Below are 23739 nucleotides of genomic sequence, written 5' to 3' on the forward strand. Positions count from 1 at the left end.
TCTGGACACTGCCGTCTCTCCTCTGCCTTTGGGTCATCACCCGCTAACATGGTACGTTTTTGGAAAAAGGAAAACATCTTCGTTTTCATAAATACTCAAGTTTCTTCAGTTTTGTTTTGACTGTCAGGCCGTCACTGAAGCAACTGTCTTATTTGTGTTCTCTGCAGATGTTTCGAAGTGTCCTTGTATGTCTACTAGTCGCAGTCGTTTGCTGTCATGCCGAGGTAAATGCTTTTTATTATTTAGATGTAAAAATATATATACGCTTTAGAGGACGATTAGTCTGTCGACAAATGTTGTCCTTTTTTTTCTCAAAAGTATACTTTTTAATTATTTGGCAATTGTACATAATCCAACAGTAACGTGCTTGTCTGATTGGTAAATTTAATTTGGGACAGTCTGATGTGTGTACGTTTTTATATAAATAACTAAACATAGTAATTTAAAGAAGACAACGAGTTCAGAAAAAGAAGAGGCAGAGCCTTGCACATCTGTCCAGCTTCAAAGATGCAATGTCAACATTCACCCGTTTCCTGTAAACTACTTCTGATTGGTTGCCATGCAGGAACAGTTGTTCACAGTTGTTTGTAGAGGTGGCCACTTTGGTCATTGACCACCAGTGTAGTGTTGTTGACATGTTGGAGGCTCTGGCTAGGTTCATGGCACTTCTTAATGAACTGGTCTTGTGCTGCGGTGGCCAGAGAGGTGATTGATGGTCCCAGAGAAAATAGACCAATATAACAGACAATTGAGAAAGCCAATGAGGATTTTTTTGTTGTTGTTGCCGCACCTCAACCACACACACACAAGCACTGCAGATAGGCAGGCGTGCACACCCACACACACACATGCACACACATACACACTACCAGTGCCCTGCAATGAAAGACTCCAGGTGTTTTTTTTTTACTATGTATTTGTGTGTGTGTGTGTTTTTTAAACAATCTTTACCTGTTTAAACAGCTGTGAAATACACAGCTTGGCAGCTCATAGGTGTTGACAAACGCAGATGGCAGATGTGTCAGTCTTTTCATCTACAGCCCTGGGGCCACATCTTCTATATTTGGATGTATGTGTGTGTGTGCCTGTGTGTGTCTATATCCTCATCTAGCTGCGCATGTACACTGAGTCAGAGAACATGCCCTAGACCTCAGCATACAAAGACTTGCAGTCTTGACAAGGAAGAAAGAGGAAAAGTGGTTGCTGTGTTCAATCAATTTGCTCTATCTGTCTGGATTCTCCCAGTTGTTGGTTTAGATTTCTAAAGGTTCATTTCAAAGCCAGCCTCCTTTCCTACCTGTTTCCCTCCAGGTTATACTGTGGTGCAGACAGCAACGAATATCATAGTAGTGAATGAGTATCATTGAATATGTTTTTTGTTTTTTTTAAACATGCTGCTCCAAGCAGAAACTAGGTTGGTATTTCAGATGTCCTCATTTCAGTTGTAATCTGTTAGTGTGGACACGGACAGTCGACATGGTCTCAGCTGTGTACAGTTAGACCTGCTTCATCCATGCCCTCCCAGGCCTGTTAGTTCATTCACAGCCAGGGGGACTGAGTTATCCAACCCTGGACATGAACATGTAACGGCACTAGAGGAATACATGTCAAATCTGTCAAACTAAAAGCTGTATTAGTTGCAAAGGCCCTTGAAAAAGGATACCCAGACAGAGCCATTTTCTATAGATTTCAGAATGGAAAATCAACGTGTTGTTGGAAGTAGGGCATAGCTCCATAACCTTTTGACTGTTGTCTGAAAGAAAAATAGCTTTAGGTACCAGCTACTGACGGGGAGCACAGTCCTTCTATAATCTAAAAGCAAGCATTGTAGGCAGTACCATGATGCCCATAATGGTGATATGAGCCAAGGTGGCTGTTTATCCTTCACCAGATTGAATTTACTGCTGTATGTCCTTTGGGCCGGTCCTACATTGAAGGCCAGGGTTCATGGTTTAGGGGTCAGAGTGGAGCAGGCTGGGATCTGACAGGCATGTGTGATGGCTGAGGAGCCAGCTAAGCCTTAGACAATGAGGAGATCCAACTGCCTCTCTCTCTCTTTCCCTCCCTTCTCCCTTCTTGTTTTGTGAACATGGTTATGGTGTGTGTGTGTGCGTGCGTGTGTGTGTGTGGTTGTGGTTGACAGGCGTGTGGTGTGGTGCAGTGCACCCATTCCCTCACTTCTGCCACTACTTCAGAGCCATCCTCAATGCCCTCAGTGGAAACGCTTGTTTGCTCTCCTACACAGAGCAGCTTGTGAAGCTCATTAAGGGAAATGTTGAAGCTTTTCACTGTGTTTTACGCCAGTTTAAGGTTTCCCCCTCTCTTTCTTTATCTTTTGTCTCTGCCTTTTTTTCAATCTCTCCCTGGCATGCTTCCCTGATTCATAGAGCGAGAGAAAAAAGGGGGGGGGGGGGAGAGAAGGAGACAGAGAGAAAACCAGCCGATTTCTAGCCCTATTAGGGGGCAATTAGTCTCAAAATGTGGTCTGGATGACTGGAGCTGTTGCCTGGACGGCTGATAAGGAACACAGCGCAAATGAGTGCATAACCACCAACTGATAAACACAACCTTGTAGGGCAGAAAGGCTATTTACAGCAAGGTTGTCTTGTATTAACACAATGGTCTATAACGGTTTATAACTGTTCATGGCAGTTTATACGTTTATTAAGTGTGCTAGTTTGGCCCTCCTCAAGAGTGTGTGATTGGAACAGTGCTCTGCTTAAGAATGCATGCCTTTTCCTAGAGTGTGTCTCCTTCTCCTCCTCCTCTAAAACATCTGTCAGCCATTAGCTCACCCTCTCCGCCTGCACAGAGCAACACAGGAACAAACCCGTTCTGCCATGACACCACTCAGCACCAGCCAAGACTAGCCAGGAAGAGAGGGGGGAGAGGGAGATGAGTTATAGACAGAAAAAGAAGAGATTGAGACAGGAGGGAGGAAGAAAGTGGGTGGGAGAGAGATAGTGGGATGAAGAAGTGAGAAACAAGAGTGGGAGAGAGTGTTATAGGCGATGAGAGTTAGTCGAGAGACTAGCCGGGGAGAGAGGGTGGGAGGACGGGGGAGAGGAGGGAGCTATACACAGTTAGGGGGAGAGGAGTTGAATGGACTGAGCTTCCCAAGGATTTATGGGAGATGGTATATACAAGGCTTTTGGGTGGATGAGAGAAGCATTGTAATGGCATTCCATTCACCTAGCATGAGATCGAACTTGAAACAATAAGGCTATAGGCTGATTAGGCTGTTAGAGCCCGCCTTTTGTTATGACATCACCTTGGCTTTTATTGGTTCAAACAGCCGTTAGGAACGAGACGCTCTATCTAAACCAATCACTTTTAATACAGTGAATGAATTAATGAATGAATTTGTCAGAGACCATGAAAGAATGAATGCGAGCCTGTGGAATGCCTATTTATAACCCCTCCAAAATCTCATTAATGAAAGATTTTAATACATAATGCATGATGCAAATGCATCTACCAATATTCTAATTTAAATGCATGGAATTATTTAAATGCTAATTTTAGAGCGACAGACAAATAAAGAGAATAAGTTCTACAGCAGCAGCTAGGACACTGCAAATGCAGACGTGTAACCGATGTGAAACGGCTAGCTAGTTAGCGGGGTGCACGCTAATAGCGGTTCAATCAGTGACGTCACTCGCTCTGTGACCTTGAAGTAGTTGTTCCGCTTGCTCTGCGAGGGCTGTGGCTTTTGTGGAGTGATGGGTAACGATGCTTCGAGCGTGGCTGTTGTCGATTTGTGCAGAGGGTCCCTGGTTCGAGCCCAGGTAGGGGCGAGGAGAGGGATGGAAGCTATACTGTTACAGACGCAACTTCCCAGAAGATCTGTGAAGAGAAATGGAAAAGAGGGAGAATCAGAAAGAGCGTTTTCAAATAGAATTTGTATCTGAAGTTTTTAAAACACGGAATCGAGTTGTCAGTGCTCAGGTTGAATGTGTGAGTGGAGGAAAAGGATGTGAGTTCTTGGGTTAGAAAGCTGGCCTTTTTGGATGCTAGCCGAGGCGTGAGAGAGCCTGGGAGGAATTCACTGCCCACCTTAACGCCCTCGTAGCTCTGTAAAGCTTAATGTGAAACGCGTGTTTTTGTCCGAGCAGGACGCTCTAACGAAATGTTCAGGGAATCCAAGTTTTTATTTATTTATGCAAGCATACTGCTTGTTGGGAACGCAAAACAAAACAAGAAAGTGGAACAAAACTCATTGCCAGCTTTAGAAAGAACTGGGGTTCATTACATGATGAAATATGTATGCGTTGATTCAATTCTCTTTGTCGGGTACCATTTTAAGGGTGCACAGCGACTATTATTAGTACCTATTGACCTATCTGATGCCTGAGTCAGGGTCTAAAACTGAGAGGTTTTGTCAAAGAATCACATGTCAAAGAATCACTTTGTGCTAGTGCCTTCTAATCCCGACTCTGTCTCGTAAGTAGTGAACACAAAACCTGGGGTTAAGCAGCTGCTTCTTCCCGAAGAAGTCTCATAAAGACTGATATGGAGGTTACAAAGTTTCACTCCCAGCTGGGCCACCTCAGGCCAGATGTCCTCTTACAAGCCAGGGCCACACAGGGTCACCTCCTCCATGATCAGAGCCCTCTGACCCCCCCATGTGGAAATCTATGGCCCCCCACCTCCCTCACCCTCCCGACAGCAGCTTACTTCCCACCATGGTGAGGGTGTCACACACAGCTCAGACCCTTGTGCGTGCATGTGTATTAGGCCTGGGAATTCCCAGGGACCCCTCGATACGATATTATCAGGACATGTATTGCGATTCTCACGATTCTATATGTAATGCAATTCGATACTGTGATTTTATTGCGATTCGGTGTTCCAAACATATTGCTCACCATCTGATGCAGACAAGAGACAGCCATGATCAAATTAGTTTTTGATCAGTCATGGAAATTAAAGTGCTGAAAACAAATGGGCTCTCTATTTAGAAAGAAGATGGAGAACAAGCTTTGGAGGAATGTTTTGGCGCAGGTACAGCAAACTAGCACAAAAATAATATTGCAATGTTGTTAAAACGATAGGATAGAATATATCGTCAAAAATAATATCCCGATATGTAATTGCATAGTTTTTTCCCCTTCACTGAAATTTGTGTGCGCTCATGCATGGGTGAGAGCATTCCAGTGTGTGAGGGCGTTTGTTCGTTTGTGTGTGCGTTCGTTTGTTTGGCTCGTGTGTGTGTGTGAGTGTGTGCAGGCTTAGCAGCAGGAGCTGGGCTCTGCAAGTGCTAAATGGGTCAGCACAGCTGGAGCGAGCAGCCATGGCACTGGAAGTCAGAGGGTTTGTCTGGGTGAGCAGTCCCCCGAATCAGGCCTTTGGCCTGGGCAGGAATGCCTGGTATGTGGGGTGAGTTCTCTCATTTGGGCCTGACCTGGGATATAGAGGGAAAGAATGCTGTTCACTTTAGACACACTTATTGAGGCACGACTTAACTGATTGTAATTGACTTATGTGTGTGTGTGTAGTTTAAACTAAAATCATGATCCTATGTAGATGGATAAGACAAGTTTGAAGTTGTTCTGCAATTCCATGTAGTTCAAGTTATGTGCTGGAAAAATCAAGGATAATCAATGACTCAAGTAAAGGTGAAAGTCACTCAGTAAAATACTACTTAATTAAGAGTCAACAAGTATTTGGTTTTAAGTACACTTAAGTATCAAAAGTAAATGTAATTCCTAAAATATACTTAAGTATCAAAATTAAAAGTGTAAATCATTTAAAGTTCCTTATATTATGCAAACCAGACAGCACAATAGTTTTTTTAACGGCTAGCCAGGGGCAACATTATTTTGGCTACCATGGCTATGCCCCCATTGGATGACAATGCCCCCGTCCACGGGGCAATAAGTGGTCACTGAATGGTTTGACGAGCATGACAACAATGTAACCATACACCATGGCTGTCACAGTCAACATATCTAAACCCAATTGAACACTTATGGGAGATTCTGGATTGGCGCCTGACACAGCGTTTTCCAACACCGACAACAAAACACCAAATGATGGAATTTCTCGTGGAAGAATGGTGTCGCATGCCTCCAATAGAGTTCCAGACACTTGTAGAATTCATGCCGAGGTGCTTTGAAACTGTTCTGGCTCTGCTCTGCTCTATTAAGATACTATGTTGCCAGTTACCTGTATATTCTCTCTGCAGGGAGACAAGAGGCCTTTCTTTGCTGTTTGTCCTTCTGTTTAGATGTATAAGGCCCTCTTCCCCAATAGCCATAGACACAGCCTTACATGAGACAAGGCTATGGTACAAAAACAACATTTCCACTACCTCCATCTCAATTCTTTTTTGGTCTGATTGCAAAGGACTAATGTGACTCATATGTTCAGTCCACTGTGGGCCCAGTGATTTGGGTCTTGGTGAAGTATGAAGTATAGACATTACACACACTCCTCTTCTGGAAAGCAACTTCAGAATTAAAGGTCTCAGCAGTCAGCCAGCTGGAAAGATTAGTCATAGAGTATAATCAGCCTCTACAGCCTTTTTACTGGCTTTCAAAGAAAAGTATGACATTGGCAATTACATTTTATGTAAAGTCTTTTGAAGCTTTGATGACAAAGGATCTTGAAGTTACACCTAGGGTGTGACTTTGGTTTGTCGTTGAACAGTATCTTTCCATTATTCAACCAAAGTAGTCCATGCATACACACGCACACGCACGCACGCACGCACGCACGCACGCACGCACGCACGCACGCACGCACGCACGCACGCACGCACGCACGCACGCACACACGCACACACACACACACACACACACACACACACACACACACACACACACACACACACTGAACAGAAAGGAGAGAGTAGTTTCTTCCAACATGACATCTTAATGGCCTAAATACAGTAATAGTTTATTAGAACTCAAACCTTAACATTGTTGTTTATTTGCCAATTAGGATGATGAAAGTGACACGTCCTTTGTTTGAATCGAAGAAAACCGTGTTTGTATGTTTTTGGGACTAGGTCTGTTTCTTGTCTACAGCTGGGCGCTGGAAGGTTTCTCCAAAGTGATCACTCACTGTTGTGTAGAATTGTGCACTCATTGCGTTTTGCTCACAGTCCGTCCACACTCACTTCCTGTGTTTGAGGCCTCTGGGTTTCTAGTAACTCTCTGTGTTGCTGGTATGAACCTCACAAAAACTTGGTGTTGGCCTTATAGTTCATTCTGTCTGTAAAATACCATTATCCAACATATATCCAATAAATTTACCTTTGGTTGTCTGCCAATGTGTAGTCATTAGTCTTTGGAGTTTAGTGTAAGTCGTGGTCATCCCCACTACAGTACATCCCAAGTGATAACTCAATCATGGAGTTTTAGTCTTGGCACTGGTTTGAATATTTACCACGGTTGGAGAACACAGTTGCTCTCCTCACCCTGTGGAGTGACCAGACCAAACCCATGTTTGCTGTCTGTCTCTCTGCTAATGTAATAACTGTTTCCTGTTTCCTGCCTGGCCCCTTCTAGGCCTCTCCCTCCAAAAGATCCAAAGAGGCTGTGAAATAAAGAGCAGAAACAGTTATACCTGTGTAGCCATTTTAACATCTTCCCCTGAGTCACCTCAGAAGGTGCTGGTGGAGCCAGAATATTTTTTATTGGGAAAGCCATGTAGGCAGTGTTGTGTAGAATTGTATACCCGTTATGTTTTGCTCACAGTCCATTCACACTCACTTCCTCTGTTTGAGCCATATGGGCAAAGATGGTGGATAAATGAAGATAGTTCACTCAGGCTGTTTACCATTGGGGAAAAAAATGTCGGTCTCCCATAGACACCAATGCAATAGCAGCTGGGTCTGGTCTCGTTAGTTCAGTGACTTTCATTGCACCAGAAAAACAACGGAAGAAAAAAAACAGCGATTGGGGTGTCTCGCTTCCTTTTCCGTCTCTGTTATGGGTCTCCAGTAGCTCTCTGGATACACCAGAGAGGAAGAGGCAATGTGAGAGCATTTACTCTGCCCAAAATCTGTCCACAAAAAATAATACCAAAAAGTGAGGGATTTTGGTATTAGGTCAATGTGAGTGTGTTGCATTTGGGGTTAGCCGGAGTTAAGTTATACCCAGATAAGTAGTTCATTTAGAAACTAGGTTCCTTTGATAACAGATGGAAGGCTCTCTCCCCAACTGATTGGTTCTTCTAGCGCTATTAAAGCCATGAATGGTTTGGTATGCCCCTGACTTCCAGCTTTCTTTTTTCAGTGTCTTGACTTTGCCCTATAAAACAAGTTAGGATTGGATGGGAGAGACACAGGTTGGACATGCTCCCAAATTCCTCATCTTGGCTCTGCAGGGGAATGTTTGCGCCCTCGTTTCTCTGAAGTGTCTTTCTTCTTGTTGTCTTCCACTCACGCTATCCATCTCCCTCTGGGCACACAGAGAGAGAAGTCAGTCCAGACCAGACACTCCAGCTGAGAATGCAAATATGTGTGTGTGTTCAAGTGTGTGTGTGTTGATGTGTGTACAGCTCCTCCGTTAGACAACTCGAAGATGGAAGTATTTTTTTCTCATCAGCTCTTGGCCTGCGGACCGACCCTGCCATAAGTCTTCACGTGGGCTAATGAAAATAACATGCCTGAGACAGGGGGTCTCTGCCTGACCTGCATATCGTACAGTGTGTGTCTGCGTGCTAGAGTGTGCACATACTGTACATGCCAGTGCGTACATGTGTGGGTCAGGTCTAGATTGAAATAGTATTCAAGAGAATTTCAAATGTTGGGTTTGATTGGGCTTGCCTAGCTCAATGGAACCAATAGAATCAAAAAACCGCAAACCCTCTTGATTGTTTAGCTTATGTATAAAAGAGTGATTATGTCTCTATAAGGAGGGATATATATAGAGAGAGAGATTACACAAGGCTTCATATCTTTTGTCTGTGAAAATCTCAAAACACATGCCAGCCAAGCAATGACATACCAGCAGATAGTTATGATTGTTACTAATCATTTCCTGGAATACTTAAGTAGGGTTGTGTGGCCTGGCAAGAAGAGCAGCTGCGGCTGTGTGGACCCTAATGGGGATCCTAATAATATACCCCAAAATATCAATTGTGAGAGGTCGGGGGTCACAAGGCTCAGGCAGCTGGTGCTCTCTGACCCCCAGTTATGCCATCTGTGACACCAGGCTACAGTCCCCCATTAGAACCCCCTCATATTTGCATAGAAAATATAATAACATATTGGTGCCATATGTTATATACACTACCGTTCAGAAGTTTGGGGTCACTTAGAAATGTCCTTGTTTTCCATGAAAACGTACATGAAATGAGTTGCAAAATGAATAGGAAATATAGTCAAGACGTTGACAAGGTTATAAATAAGGATTTTTAATTGAAATAATAATTGTTTCCTTCAAACTTTGCTTTCGTCAAAGAATCCTACATTACAGCCTTGCAGACCTTTGGGATTCTAGTTGTCCATTTGTTGAGGTAATCTGAAGAGATTTCACCCCGTGCTTCCTGAAGCACCTCCCACAAGTTGGATGGATAGGCACTTCTTATGTACCATACGGTCAAGCTGCTCCCACAACAGCTCAATAGGGTTGAGTTCCGGTGACTGTGCTGGCCACTCCATTATAGATAGAATACCAGCTGACTGCTTCTTCTCTATATAGGTCTTGCATAGTTTGGAGCTGTGCTTTGGGTCATTGTCCTGTTGTAGGAGGAGATTGGCTCCAATTAAGCGCCGTCCACAGGGTATGGCATGGCGTTGCAAAAGGGAGTGATAGCCTTCCTTCTTCAAGATCCCTTTACCCTGTACAAATCTCCCACTTTACCACCACCAAAGCACCCCCAGACCATCACATTGCCTCCACCATGCTTGACAAATGGCGTCAAGCACTCCTCCAGCATCTTTTCATTTTTTCTGCATCTCACGAATGTTCTTCTTTGCCTAGAAGGCCAGCATTCAGGAGTCGCCTCTTCACTGTTGACGTTGAGACTGGTGTTTTGCGGGTACTATTTAATAAAGCTGCCAGTTGAGGACTTGTGAGGCGTCTGTTTCTCAAACTAGACACTCTAATGTACTTGTCCTCTTGCTCAGTTGTGCACCGGGGCCTCCCACTCCTCTTTCTATTCTGGTTAGAGACAGTTTGCACTGTTCTGTGAAGGGAGTAGTACACAGCGTTGTACGAGATCTTCAGTTTCTTGGCAATTTCTCGCATGGAATAGCCATCATTTCTCAGAACAAGAATAGACTGACGAGTTTCAGAAGAAAGTTCTTTGTTTCTGGCCATTTTGAGCCTGTAAACCCACAAATGCTCCAGATACTCAACTAGTCTTAAGAAGGCCAGTTTTATTGCTTCTTTAATCAGAACAACAGTTTTCAGCTGTGTTAACATAATTGCAAAAGGGTTTTCTAATGATCAATTAGCCTTTTAAAATGATAAACTTGGATTAGCTAACCCAATGTGCCATTGGAACACAGGAGTGATGGCTGCTGATAATGGGCCTCTGTACGCCTATGTAGATATTCCATTTGAAGAAATCAGCCGTTTCCAGCTACAATAGTCATTTACAATATTAACAATGTCTACACTGTATTTCTGATGAATTTTATGTTATTTTAATGGACAAAAAAATGTGCTTTTCTTTCAAAAACAAGGACATTTCTAAGTGACCCCAAACTTTTGAACGATAGTGTATGTGTGGGTTTGTTTGTGTTCTTCAGTCACCTGGACACTCCATGACATATTGGTCCGGTGTCTGTCTGTCTACCATCTGCCCTATAAAATTGTGGGTGTCTTTTGTCTGACTGCGTTGGCTGAGAGAACATGTGTCGCTATGCGTGTGGGAGGGCATTTGCCGAAACATTGTTATGCTAAAGTCACTGTGGCTTAGCGGCCCTCGCTGTGAATGAAAGGTCACAGGTCAACGGGGCTGTTCAGACTTCCATCTGCAACTGAGGGTCTGGATAGCAGTCTGGGGGATTTAGATAGCAGACAAAAGGGCAACACACTTCTCTCTCTCTCTCGATGTTGGTGTCTATGTGTTTGAGTGTAAAAATCTATATATATTGAAATGACATAGTGTTTCTTAAAATGTAACATACTGTATATCAAGACATCTGAAACAGAACGTAATTATAAGGGCACAAGGTGAGACCAAAATGCAGACACAGGAGGCAGATGGTGGAGCTCTGATATTTATTATAACAAAGGGAGTAGGCAAAGGCAGGTCGAGGACAGGCGAGAGTTCATCAACCAGGTCAGAGTCCAAACAGTACCAGACGATAGGCAGTCTCGAGGTCAGGCCAGGAAGGGGTCAGAAACCAGATCCGAGTCCAAAAACAGTACAAGGGGATAGGCAGGCTGGTAGTCAGAACAGGCAGAGTGGTCAGGCAGGTGGGTTCGGAGTCAGGACAGGCAAGGGTCGAAACCAGGAGGACTAGAAACAAACAGAGACTGGGCAAAAATAGGAGCAAGGAAAACTGCTGGTTGACATGGCAACAAGACGAACTGGCACAGAGAGACAGGAAACACAGGAATGTATACACTGGGGATAATAAGCGACACCTGGAGGGGGTGGAGACAACCACAAGGACAGGTGAACCAGATCAGGGTGTTACAGTAACGGTATACACATCTATCTGTCTGTCTGTCTGTCTGTCTGTCTGATACGCCAGTGAGTAACTTGTGATCACAGCAGAAAATTATCAATGTCAATAACATTATATTATTTTATTGATATAATTGTGCAGTCTTTTCAAATACAATCTGACTCAAGTCAAGTAGACCAGGTTCCAGTAAAATCACCCTTTTTCTAAATCTAACATTACTCAGGAATTGTATAATAATGCATATTGCTCAAATAAACCTAAAATGACTGCATTCCAGTCAAATGTTATACCTGTAAATCTAGCTATTTTAGGCAACACTAGATGGCGATGGCCACCTTCAATGAGATCGCTCTGTATTTACTTACGGCAGTAAAGAAGGACCCTTCCCTATTACTTATTACTGTTAATTTTTATGAATTTCCTTAGTGTTTCCTCGTATCTTTCTGGTCATGTAGATTACAAGAATGCATGTAAGAAGTGGAATGCAATCTCAATTTCTTTGCGGGAGGAGATGTTCATTTGTATTTATAGACATCATCACACAAGTAGAAGGCATCAGATGTATAATCTCCCATGTCTTCTGTGTCTCTGTGTCCCTGTAGGAGGGGAAGAGCAAGTCCAAGGTGTGTGCCAATGTATTTTGTGGGGCTGGCAGGGAGTGTGCTGTGACAGAGAAAGGGGAACCTTCCTGCCTGTGCATCGAGGTGAGTCTTAGCCTATACACACACACACAGGCATGCACGCGCTCACACAAACACATATACACATACGCGCGCGCATGCATGTACACACACACACACACACACACACACACACACACACACACACACACACACACACACACACACACACACACACACACACACACACACACACACACACACATTCCTGGCAAAGACCAAATGTCTCACTGCACAGATTGAAAACATGTGTACTCTCTTTCTGTCTTCAGCAATGCAAACCTCACAAGCGCTCTGTGTGTGGCAGCAACGGTAAGACGTACCGCAACCACTGTGAGCTCCACCGCGACGCCTGTCTGACCGGCCTCAAGATCCAGGTGTACCACGACGGACACTGTGAAGGTAGGGGACCCTGAAAAGAATCCCCAGGTTGTCTTAAGGCATAGAAATATATTATTAGAATGGACAAAGCCCCTCAGACAATGCACATTTCAATTAAACACATATGTACACTCAATATGACTGCTGGTCTTCCCATCACAGAGCATTACCTTGAATGGAAAGTCTGTTCTGGGAATTCTATTTCTGTGTTCCAAGGAACATTCTGCAATAAAGAGGAGATTAAGCGAAGTGTTTGCAGTTGTTTTGATTGTGTTGTGATTTCTTTCAGAGAAAAAGACAGACAAAGCTGTTGCTGCTAGCCCAAGTAAGTATACTGCTCAAGGTCATGAGGCCCATTGTCTCAGAGAGGTTAATGAATAAATTATTAATAATAGCAGTATGTTCATTTTATACTGTCCTTGCATGCATTGTGGAAGATACACTGTTGGATATTCCTTTACACTTTCACACGACAGCTATGCGCTCAAGGGAAACACACACACATACACACTCACACCCATACCCCCCCAACACACACACACATACACACTCACACCCAGCCCCCCCCCAACACACACACACTCACACCCAGCCCCCCCCACACACACACACACACACACACACAAACAGCAGTACTCTCACATATTTAGTTCCAGTAAAAACACGCGGTAAATATTAGCGAGTCTGTATAATCATTCAGCTGTCTGCAGTACTGACCCTCTCTACTTTCTCAACTCTCTGCCTGTGTAGTCGTGTGCTACCTGGCCAACAGGAACGAGTTGCGCAGCCGGGTCATCCAGTGGCTGCAGAATGAGGTGGTCCCTGACGGCTGGTTCGCCAAGGGCTCCAACTTCTCCGACACCCTGCTCAAGTACTTCAAGGTAGGTCGGACTTGTGCGTGTTTGTGGGGTTGGGTGGATGGGTGGGTAGGTGTGGGTGTGTGTGTGTGGCTGTGGGCCCAGTGTGTGTGTGTGTGTATGGAGAGGTAATGATACTTTCATAGTTTAACTATTGTTGTAAAATAATGGAAAACTGCAGGGGAAAGTACCGAACTGCTCACATTATTTAAAGTGGAATGGAGTTGTATTTATTTCTAGTCCTGTACTTCTAGAAAGTCCTCCTCTGTCCTCGTCTTAATAAAACGGCTAAGGTTACAATCCGTTAGCATGTATGGACTACTTAATGACTCCGTAAGCAGCAGAATGATACATTTCACTTGCAGCAGCTCTACTGAGACAGAATCTGTTGAAAGTTCGCCGAGTTCTCCCCCTCTGTCAGTTTTTTTTGTCTTTTTTTCCTGTGGGCCAAGCTTCACAGCATAGAAAAGGCCCCACAGCAAGAACAGACTGTTTAACATTCTTCCCACTGCCCAGCACTTGAACACATAACAGCAGTTATACAACAGCTCTCCTGCTCTGGCCCCCCAAAGAGTCAAGATCATCTCCCACTGTGTGCCTGTGTGGTTAACACTTCTCACAGAAAGCCCATAGAGCTCTGATGGTCATCTCCACCATTTATTTTCATACTCAATAAAGCAAAAATAATCATACTAAAGAGTGGTGGAACTGCACTCCTTCAAAAAAAAATACATCTCCTGCATCCTCATAGGCTCAAATTAAAAATGTATGAATGAATATTCCTACAGGACTATGACAATGGAGACTCCCAGCTGGATTCCACTGAGTTCCTTAAGTTCCTCCAGCACAATGAAACAGCCATCAACATTACCTCATATGCTGACGAGGAGAACAACCGCCTGCTCAGGTGAGCCCGACCACTGGCCCAGAGTCAGTAGCGCACAGCTGTCACTCATCACAGACCAGCTCAGATGAGCTGCGCCCACTGGTTGATTCTCACTGAGCCCAGACCATAATCGGGTAACACTTTACGTAAAGCCTGCAGGTATAATGCATTTTAAAGGTTATTGATAATGCATTGTAAATCATGAGCAAGTATGACCTGATTATAATGTCTTATAATCATATCATAATGGTCCTGACTAAATTCCAGACGTTGAAATGTTTAGACATATAATGCCATGTGTTACTTACAGATATTTGCTTAGTGCAGTGCATTCACTTCAAGTAGTCTCAACATCATGATTGTTTGTCTCTCAACATATTGGTATCTGTCACAAGCGTCGTTGAAGGGGGACCAAAACGCAGCGGGTAAAGTGCTCATCTTCTTAATTTATTAAAGAAAACACTTCATCACAAAATAAACAGACGACGAAAACAGTCCAGTAAGGTGCACAGACTATCCCGGAAACAACCACCCACAAACACAAGTGAAAACAAACACAACTAAATATGGCCTCCAATTAGAGACAACAACAACCAGCTGCCTCTAATTGGAGGTCATTGCCAAATCTAACATAGAAATAGAAAAGCTAGATAAACACATAGAAATAGAAAATATAGAACATAAACAAAAAACACAGAACCACACAAAACAAACACCCCCTGCCATGCCCTGACCAAACTACAATAACAAATAACCCCTTTTACTGGTCAGGACGTAACAGTACCCCCCCCAAGGTGCAGACCCCAAATGCACCTCAAAACAAAAACCCCACAAAAATGAACCCCAAACTTAAAAGGAGGGAAGGGAGGGTGGCCACCGCAACGACGGATCCCGTGCTACACCCCCCCCCCCCCCCCAATCCTCCAACTACGGAGGTGGCTCTGGCTCCGGGCTTAGTCCCCATTCTAACCTGCCCACCCCCGCTGAAGGCTCAGGGCTGTAGACCACTGCTGAAGGCTCTGGGCTGAGGTGCGTCGCTGGAGACCTCGGGCTGAGGAGCGTCGCTGGAGACTCAGGGCTGAGGAGCGTCGCTGGAGACTCAGGGCTGAGGAGCGTCGCTGCAGGCTCTGGACTGTAGGCCGTCTCTGTCGGTTCTGGACTGTAGGACGTCGCCGGAAGCACTGGACGAGGAACTGTCGCCGGAAGCTCTGGACGGGTTACTGTCGCCGGAAGCTCTGGACGGGGAACTGTCGCCGGAAGCTCTGGACGGGGAACTGTCGCCGGAAGCTCTGGACTGGGACAGCGCACTGAAGGCCTGATGCATGGGGCTGGCTTTGGAGGCGGCAGACTATTGACACGCACCTCAGGGCTAGTGCGAGGAGCAGGAACAGGACGTATTGGGACTGGGCAGGCGCACTAGAGGCCTGATGCGTGGGGCTGGCTTTGGAGGCGCCAGACTATTGACACGCACCTCAGGGCTAGTGCGAGGAGCAGGAACAGGACGTACTGGACTGGGCAGGCACACTAGAGGCCTGATGTGTGGGGCTGGTTTTGGAGGCGCCAGCCTAGTAACACGCACCTCAGGGCTAGTGCGAGGAGCAGGAACAGGACGTACTGGACTGGGCAGGCGCACTAGAGGCCTGATGCGTGGGGCTGGCTTAGGAGGCGCCAGACTATTGACACGCACCTCAGGGCTAGTGCGAGGAGCAGGAACAGGAGGTACTGGACTGGGCAGGCGCACTGGAGGAAGAGTACGAGGAGCAGGAACAGGATACACTGGGCCATGAACCCTCACCGGCGGTCTGTTGCTTGCAACTTGCGTCGCTGGTCCTGGCTCGATGCTGGCTCTAGCATGACGCCTGTGAGGAGCTTTCACCAAGCGCACCGGGCTGTAGCTGCGCACTGGCGATACCGTGCGTATCTCCCCATAACATGGTGCTTGCTTAATCCGTCGCTCCCCATAATAAGCACAGGTGCTCCTTCGTGCCCTTTCCGCCAGTACCTCTCTCCGGAATCTCGCGTCAAGCTCCTCGCTTGATTCCTTGACTGCTCCTCCTTCGGGCGCTGGTACTCCCCAGCCTGGCTCCCTGGACTCTTACCATCGAGGATCTCCTCCCATGTCCGTGATTCCAAATAGCTCTCCTGCTGCTCCTTCCTCCGCTGCTTGGTCCTTCTTTGGTGGGTGGTTCTGTCACAAGCGTCGTTGAAGGGGGACCAAAACGCAGCGGGTAAAGTGCTCATCTTTTTAATTTATTAAAGAAAACACTTAATCACAAAATAAACAGACAACGAAAACAGTCCAGTAAGGTGCACAGACTATACCGGAAACAACCACCCACAAACACAAGTGAAAACAAACACAACTAAATATGGCCTCCAATTAGAGACAACAACAACCAGCTGCCTCTAATTGGAGGTCATTGCCAAAACTAACATAGAAATAGAAAAGCTAAATAAACACATAGAAATAGAAAATATAGAACATAAACAAAAAACACCGAACCACACAAAACAAACACCCCCTGCCACACCCTGACCAAACTACAATAACCCTTTTACTGGTCAGGACGTGACAGTATCTCGGTGTATTTATATCTCGGTGTATTTCTGTGTTGAATAAGAGTACTTACTAAAAAGACTAGTGACTGTACCTTGCAATCATTGTTCTCAATTGCTGCTTGAAGAGAAGAGAAGCTATCTCCACCAACACATTCTCATATTATGAGTGGGGCTCAGCACTTAATGAGCTCCCTAAGAAAATGAACAGGGTTTTAATTTCCAGCACCTAACCAGGGACTTAACTTCAAAATAAGTTAAATAGCCATTTTTCAGGGACTAACACTAATTTAATTAAGTACATGGAGCAATTGAAAGCAATGGAAAGGCCATGATGAAGCTACTGCTTGCACTGCTAATAAGTATTTGATTGAGTTCTTTCAGTGAATCAGTTATTGCCATATTGATATAAAACTAACGTATACAGAAGCAATGGCAACCTGTATAATACATCAATATATGCTAATCACATTCTGTAGAATTCAGTTGTTCAGTTCTTGCCCTTATCAAAGTTTTCTAAGTCCGATGTTGAACTGTTCAGTTGTTAGTGTCTAATCACCCTGCTGCACCTTTGCAGTCTTGGCGAGTGTGCTGTAGATTTCTACAGTTGTGACTGTATGGAATCATCAAAGAATGTAATTGATGAGACTAGGATGAGTGATGTAGATTTGTTATATCACAGTTGTTTACATGGTGACCTCGAGACAGGGTGTACGGGGGCAGGGGTGGGGTAGGGGGATGGGTGATTTGGGTGGGCTGAAAGTGCTGTTTTGGCAGTTCTGTTATGGTGAGGCGGCTTGTTTTGATGGGAAGTGGTGGTGGGTGTGGGTGGCAATTGGGCTGGGCCTCAGTGGCACCACACTGGCTGTCCCGTGGGACCATACCCTTCTCCCATGCATCATGGGTCTGGGAGCAAGCGCATAGAGCGCCACGGGGATTTGGGCAGTATCAACTCTCATTCATGTGTGGAACCTTCCTCCCAATGTGTGTCGGCTGGCTATCTGGGGTCATCTGTGAGATAGACCAGAGTTAAAGGGCAACTGGACTGGCATTAGCCTGATCCCAGATCTGTTTGTGCTGTCTTGCCAACTCCTGTGGTCATTGTCATTCCAATGTATTAGTTTTAAAAGATGCCAAAAACAAAATAGTAAGGCATGGTTTGGTTTAGGCGTGGTTTGTTTTAGGCCCAGTCTTAGGAACATTGAGTAATATTTACAGTGCATTTGGAAAGTAGTCAGAACCCTTCCCCTTTTCCACATTTTGTTATTTTACAACCTTATTCTAAATTGGATGAAATTAAAAAAATCCTCATCAATCTACACATAATGACAAAGCAAAAACATTTTTTTTAAATGTTTGCAAATGTATTAGAAATAAAAAACAGAAATACCTTTGAACAGGGTATGGTAGTAGGTGCCAGGCGCACTGGTTTGTGTCAAGAACTGCAACGCTGCTGGGTTTTTCCAACGCTCAACAGTTTCCCATGTGTATTTAGAATGGTCCACCACCCAAAGGACATCCAGCCAACTTGACACAACTGTGGGAAGCATTGGAGTCAACATGGGCCAGCAACCATGTGGAATGCATTTGACACCTTGTAGAGTCTATGCCCCTACGAATTGAGGCTGTTCTGAGGGCAAAAGGGGCTGGGGTGCAACTCAATAATGTTTTGTCAATGCAGTGTATATACATTAGCTCCAGTGAAATGAGGGTAACAGTAGTCTGTTTTACTCTATTTCCCTCCTGTGTCTTATTGGCCCTATTGTTAATTCCCACACTTCTCCTGTTGGTCACTAGGAGTCTGTGTGTGGATGCCCTCATCGAGCTCTCAGATGAGAACACGGACTGGAAGTTGAGCTTCGATGAGTTCCTAAACTGCTTCAAGCCTGGCTTCAACCCACCAGAGAGAAGTAAGACTTACACCATATACAGTATCTTCCTGTTATGTTTTTTTTATGTCCAATGTTCAATCCTTACGTTTTTTTAAATGTGATTTGATTATTAGACCATTTTAAAAACACACCAAAAAAGACACATTCATAAATAAAATACTGTTACCAAAGAAAATATACATGGAGATTTCCAGAAACTGCTTCTCTGTAACGGCTGTCTGGAAGAGGGGACCAAGTTGCAGCAGAGGATGTGTTCATCATTAGAATTTTAATTCAAAAAACAAGAGAACGCTACAAAAATGAACAAAAACAACAGCAAACAGTCCTGTTAGGAAAATACTCAAAACAGAAACAATTACCCACAAAACCCAAAGGAAAAACATGCTCCTTATGTGTGACACCCAATCAGTAACAACGAGCTTCAGCTGTGCCTGATTGGGAGCCACACACGGCCCAAAACAAAGAAATACAAAAACATACAAAAAGGAACATAGAACGCCCACCCAATGTAACACCCTGGCCTAACCAAAATAAAGAACAAAAACCCCTCTCTATGGCCAGGGCGTTACATTCTCCAATAAATATCCCAGATTACGTTTGTAGGCGATGTCATGGCAGCGTTAGCTATCTAAGGTTATGCGCAGAAACACGTCATCGGGCCTAACGATCGTGTTGTGCCAAACTTTGCATGTGCAGGTTGTCAAATCAAAAGCATTCCTTCGATATAAAGTTGTTTTTGATGAAAATTAAAACGTGTCAGTTTGTCACTTTCACAAAGTGGTAGTAATGACATGTTCAGCTTCAAACATTGGCTCGAATCTACTGTAGGTTGTGTCTATAGATTTAAAGAAAATGTACAAATAAGGAAGAATTTTCTCCTACTGATTTCCCAAAACTGGGCTTGTCCGTTGAGACTGCTTCCGCAAGGCACTCCCGAAAGTATTGACCACTTTGATCTCTGGGTTTGAAAACTCTGTGCTGTTACTGATCAACATGTAATTTCCTGTGATGTCCACTTACTTCCTGTTATCCACTTCCTGCTTCCTGTAGAGTGTGCCCTGGAGGATGAGACCTATGAGGATGGGGCAGAGACTCAGGTGGAGTGTAACCGCTGTGTCTGTGCCTGTGGGAACTGGGTCTGCACAGCTGTGACCTGCGAAGGTGAGACTAGCTGTCTCACACCAGCCGTTATAGTAGGCCCTTACTTATCTGGGTCATAGTGTGAGGGGATTCTGCGCTAAGATTAGTTATGTTCTTTCCCTCTCGCTCTCTCTATTTATGTCTGTCTCTTCCCTCGCTTTATCTCCCTCGTTGTTACTCTCTATCTCTGTTCATATTGGCTTGTGTCTCGCTTCCTCTGTCCCCCCTCCTCTCTTTATTTTTCTCTCTTTTTCTCTCTCTCTCTATTCCTCTCTCCCTCCCTGCAGGCACAGATAAGGTGCCTGCTGTGGAGAAGACTGAAGGTGCTGACCAGGAGATGACAGAGGAGGAGTGGACACGGAGAGTGGCTGAGCTCAACAAACATCAGGTTAGTCTGGCACCATGAACAGCACATGACGTTTCACTTCTACTTGTTAAAGGGGCAATCTGCAGTTGCTACATCAATTTTTGGACTTAGAAATGAATGATATGTACCCATTGATTCTTAAAGAGTATAGTTTGTAAATGCCTCATGAGCTTAGTTCAACTGTCACACTTCATCCGAACCCAAAATATAAGCTTGTTTTACTCCAATGTTTGTAAGCAAAGTAAATGTAAACAAACATTGTATAGCCTTAAAACATGGTTAAAACTATAATTCTGATATCATGGATGGTCGGTCCTTACATCCATAGCACTGGCTATGAATTTGAGAGTGGTTTCTCCAGCCCATCCCTCAGCTTTTAACCGAAACACTTGAGAAGTGTTATTGTTTCAATTGTGGATTGCTCCTTTAAGTTACAGTATAGGTCAATGAGGCTGTGTACTTATACAACACACACACACCTGTACTTAGAACTTTATGAGTCAATTACTGTAATAATCAGGGCCTATATTTGTCATAGTTTACATGCCCATGCTTCTAGGTATGTCTCGCTTTTTTGGCTGCATCTATACTGTACATCAGACAGGTTTTGCTTTCTTTTTAGTACTAGGAGCATTTGATTGAGCCTGCTTGAGGTGCCAGAAGGGCGGTGTTTGCACATTTGGGACTATTTCATGGTTCCATTGTGTCAGGCAAGCTCAATCACGAGCAGCTAATGTATTTTAAAGGGGGAAAAACGATATGAACCCATGCTGTATTCACTGTGTATCATAACGGTACTTGTACTACAGTAGCCAATAATCTTGTTCATTTAACTCCTGTTAGGAAACTGTGGAGAAGATGAAAGTGAGCACTAAGGAGATTTAAGAGAGAGCGAGAGAGCCCTCCTTCAGTCCCACCATCAACAATCACTATCTGGCTGAAGCTTTGGAGCTTGTACTGTTGCTAAAGAAATGCATCACTTGTTTTTAGTTTTTATATTTTACAATGTTAATTATTATGATTTTTTAAAAACTGTACCAATGTCTATTATAATATTATTGTGTAGAGGGGAGACTAGTTGAATTGTGTGTACCTACAAACACAGTACTGCTATCTTATTTGAGTGACACTCCCAAGCCTTGGTAAGAATCCCCATCACCTAGTGGTGGATTAATAGTTGTATTCATTTTAGTTCATTTGTTGTTTTTGTTGTTGTTTCTGTCAGTCAAATTAGCCCATCTGTAGAAAAGAGAAGAAGAGCTCTAAAGAAAGCACAAGTTGTAAAGAACAACTTTTAGCTCGAAAATGACTTCATTGTTGCCACGACACACACCAACCACATCACAGAGGATAAGCAATTCAGCGAGAAAGCCTTATCAGATGCATTGACCTTACAGGGTGCTATTTCAGACACCTGAGTATTTTATAGGGCCAGTGAATCACATGAAAGATGAACACATGGCTGAGTTGTAAATGTACCTGAATACCATTGTAAATCCATCAACAGTGTGATTGCACTTTCCTGGCAGTATAACTACTCATATCATATCTGTAATATATACAGTAAAACCCACTGACCCATAACATCTGATGGTGCCAGGGTTCAATCTGTTAGGAAAAGGAAAATGAAGTGTCCGCACTCAGTCTTAGACAAGAACATGTATTCCATCTCTATTTTCTGGTCTATGCACCAACAATATGACAATAATCTATGATTAGATGTGTGCAGGGTTTCCTGCTTTTTCAAGGTAAAGTGATGATGCTAGGGTTCAATCTGTAGGCTACATGTCTACACTGATGAGGTAATGTTGTCCATCTATTTACAAATGGCTTTTCTATCATGGGGTTGTAGAGTTATTACGCCATAAAATGAATCTAATGCCAAAACACTAGCCTGGATACTTTTTGGGATTGTGAAGTGAAACTGAAGAATTCGGTATGGATCCAGGCTACCAAAACACATAGATGGTGCTTGTTTGAATCACTGTAGTGACAGTACTGTATTGCTAGGAGAGTTTGTGATAATGCTTGTGTCTCCTTCTCAAACCCAGCAATAAAGTTGATCAATTGTAGAATGTTCAGGGGGAAATATTTCAAGGATGCCGCAGATATGGACTAACTAATAGTACTAATAGTACTTGATAACACAAGTACTCCAGTTCTATGGGTCCCTCCTACTGGTTTGAAGTACACAATTGTCTGGTCCGTCTGAGACATACATAATCTGTGCATGCTTTGCCAACAGTACTGCAATTCATTTATTTTGGAAGCTGATGCATGTCGGTCTCTCAGGATATAGTTGCTTTGATTGGATGACTTTGTTAGGCTCAAGGATTGGGAAAAACTGCCAAAACAACCTCTAAAAAACATTTTAGATGGCATTACTTAAACCAAAGTTCAAATGCAAGATACCTGAAGTACAGTATGTGTAGTAACTTTTAGAAAGTAGGTTCACAGCATAGACTTGAGCTTTCCTTTCTTTGTTCAGAGCTGTATGTCCTGTATGTCAATATTTGAATGTGGTGGATCTCACTTCAATGTCTTTATAATGTGTGGTATTCAGTGCCTTAAATTTTCACTAAGACCTATGGGACAGCCTGCTGTCGTTCTCTGAGAACAATGGCTGTCACTATGAAACCATGCCAAACGGATGATCTAATTGAAGTTAAAAGCCCGTGTTTCTTTTGTTTGTAATGTTTTATTGTCTCACTTTTAGAATAATACCATCTCACTTTGTTCGCTGTTACAGTAGACTTTTAATAAAACATTTACTCCCTGTTGATTATTAAGACTACTGTACTGTCAAAAAGGTATGCAAGCTTTATACATGTCAATAAATACATTTAATAGACGTACTGGAATGGTTAAGCACATTTTTATTGATACACTTTTGACTGAATGTGTGTGTGCATGCGTGTGTTCTTTGGATACTTAAGCAATAAGGTACGAGGGGGTGTGATATATGGCCAATATACCACGGCGAAGTGCTGTCCTTAGCACGACGCAATGCGGAGTGCCTGTATACATCACTTAGCCGTGGAATTTTGGCCATATACCACAAACCCCCGAGGTGCCTTATTGCTATTATAAACTGGTTACGATTGTAATTAGAACAGTACAAAATAAATGTTTTGTCATACCCGTGGTTTCAGCCAATCAACCAGCATTCAGGGCTCAAACCACCCAGTTTATAGTCGTCGTTGTATCATTGCACATGTATTTTATGATTTCACATGTCTCCAGACCTTTGTGACATAAGGTCTACCACTAAAACTAGTAGGACATATTACAAAATATTAGATATGGTTCCTCATTTGCTAATAGAAATGAGAGCTGGGGTTTCCAATTGCAAAGTTAATTGACCATATATCTCAGTGTGAAAAC

General features: G+C 43.8%; 1 protein-coding gene across 1 annotated transcript; it reads left to right on the plus strand.

Annotated features, from left to right (window-relative positions):
* On the plus strand, positions 1–23210 carry LOC100195512 (Follistatin-related protein 1). Its single transcript, NM_001140541.1, is given in 11 exon segments — positions 1–51; positions 168–224; positions 12199–12300; positions 12549–12678; positions 12947–12982; positions 13408–13538; positions 14303–14421; positions 18754–18866; positions 19899–20009; positions 20276–20376; positions 21199–23210. Coding segments are annotated over 11 exon segments (945 nt in total). The 5' UTR covers positions 1–48; the 3' UTR covers positions 21241–23210.
* Positions 23211–23739: the final 529 nt, after the last annotated feature.

This window comes from Salmo salar, chromosome 16 (genome assembly GCF_965601325.2).
Source record: "Salmo salar chromosome 16, fSalSal1, whole genome shotgun sequence".
In the NCBI taxonomy this organism is placed as follows: Eukaryota; Metazoa; Chordata; class Actinopteri; order Salmoniformes; family Salmonidae; genus Salmo; species Salmo salar.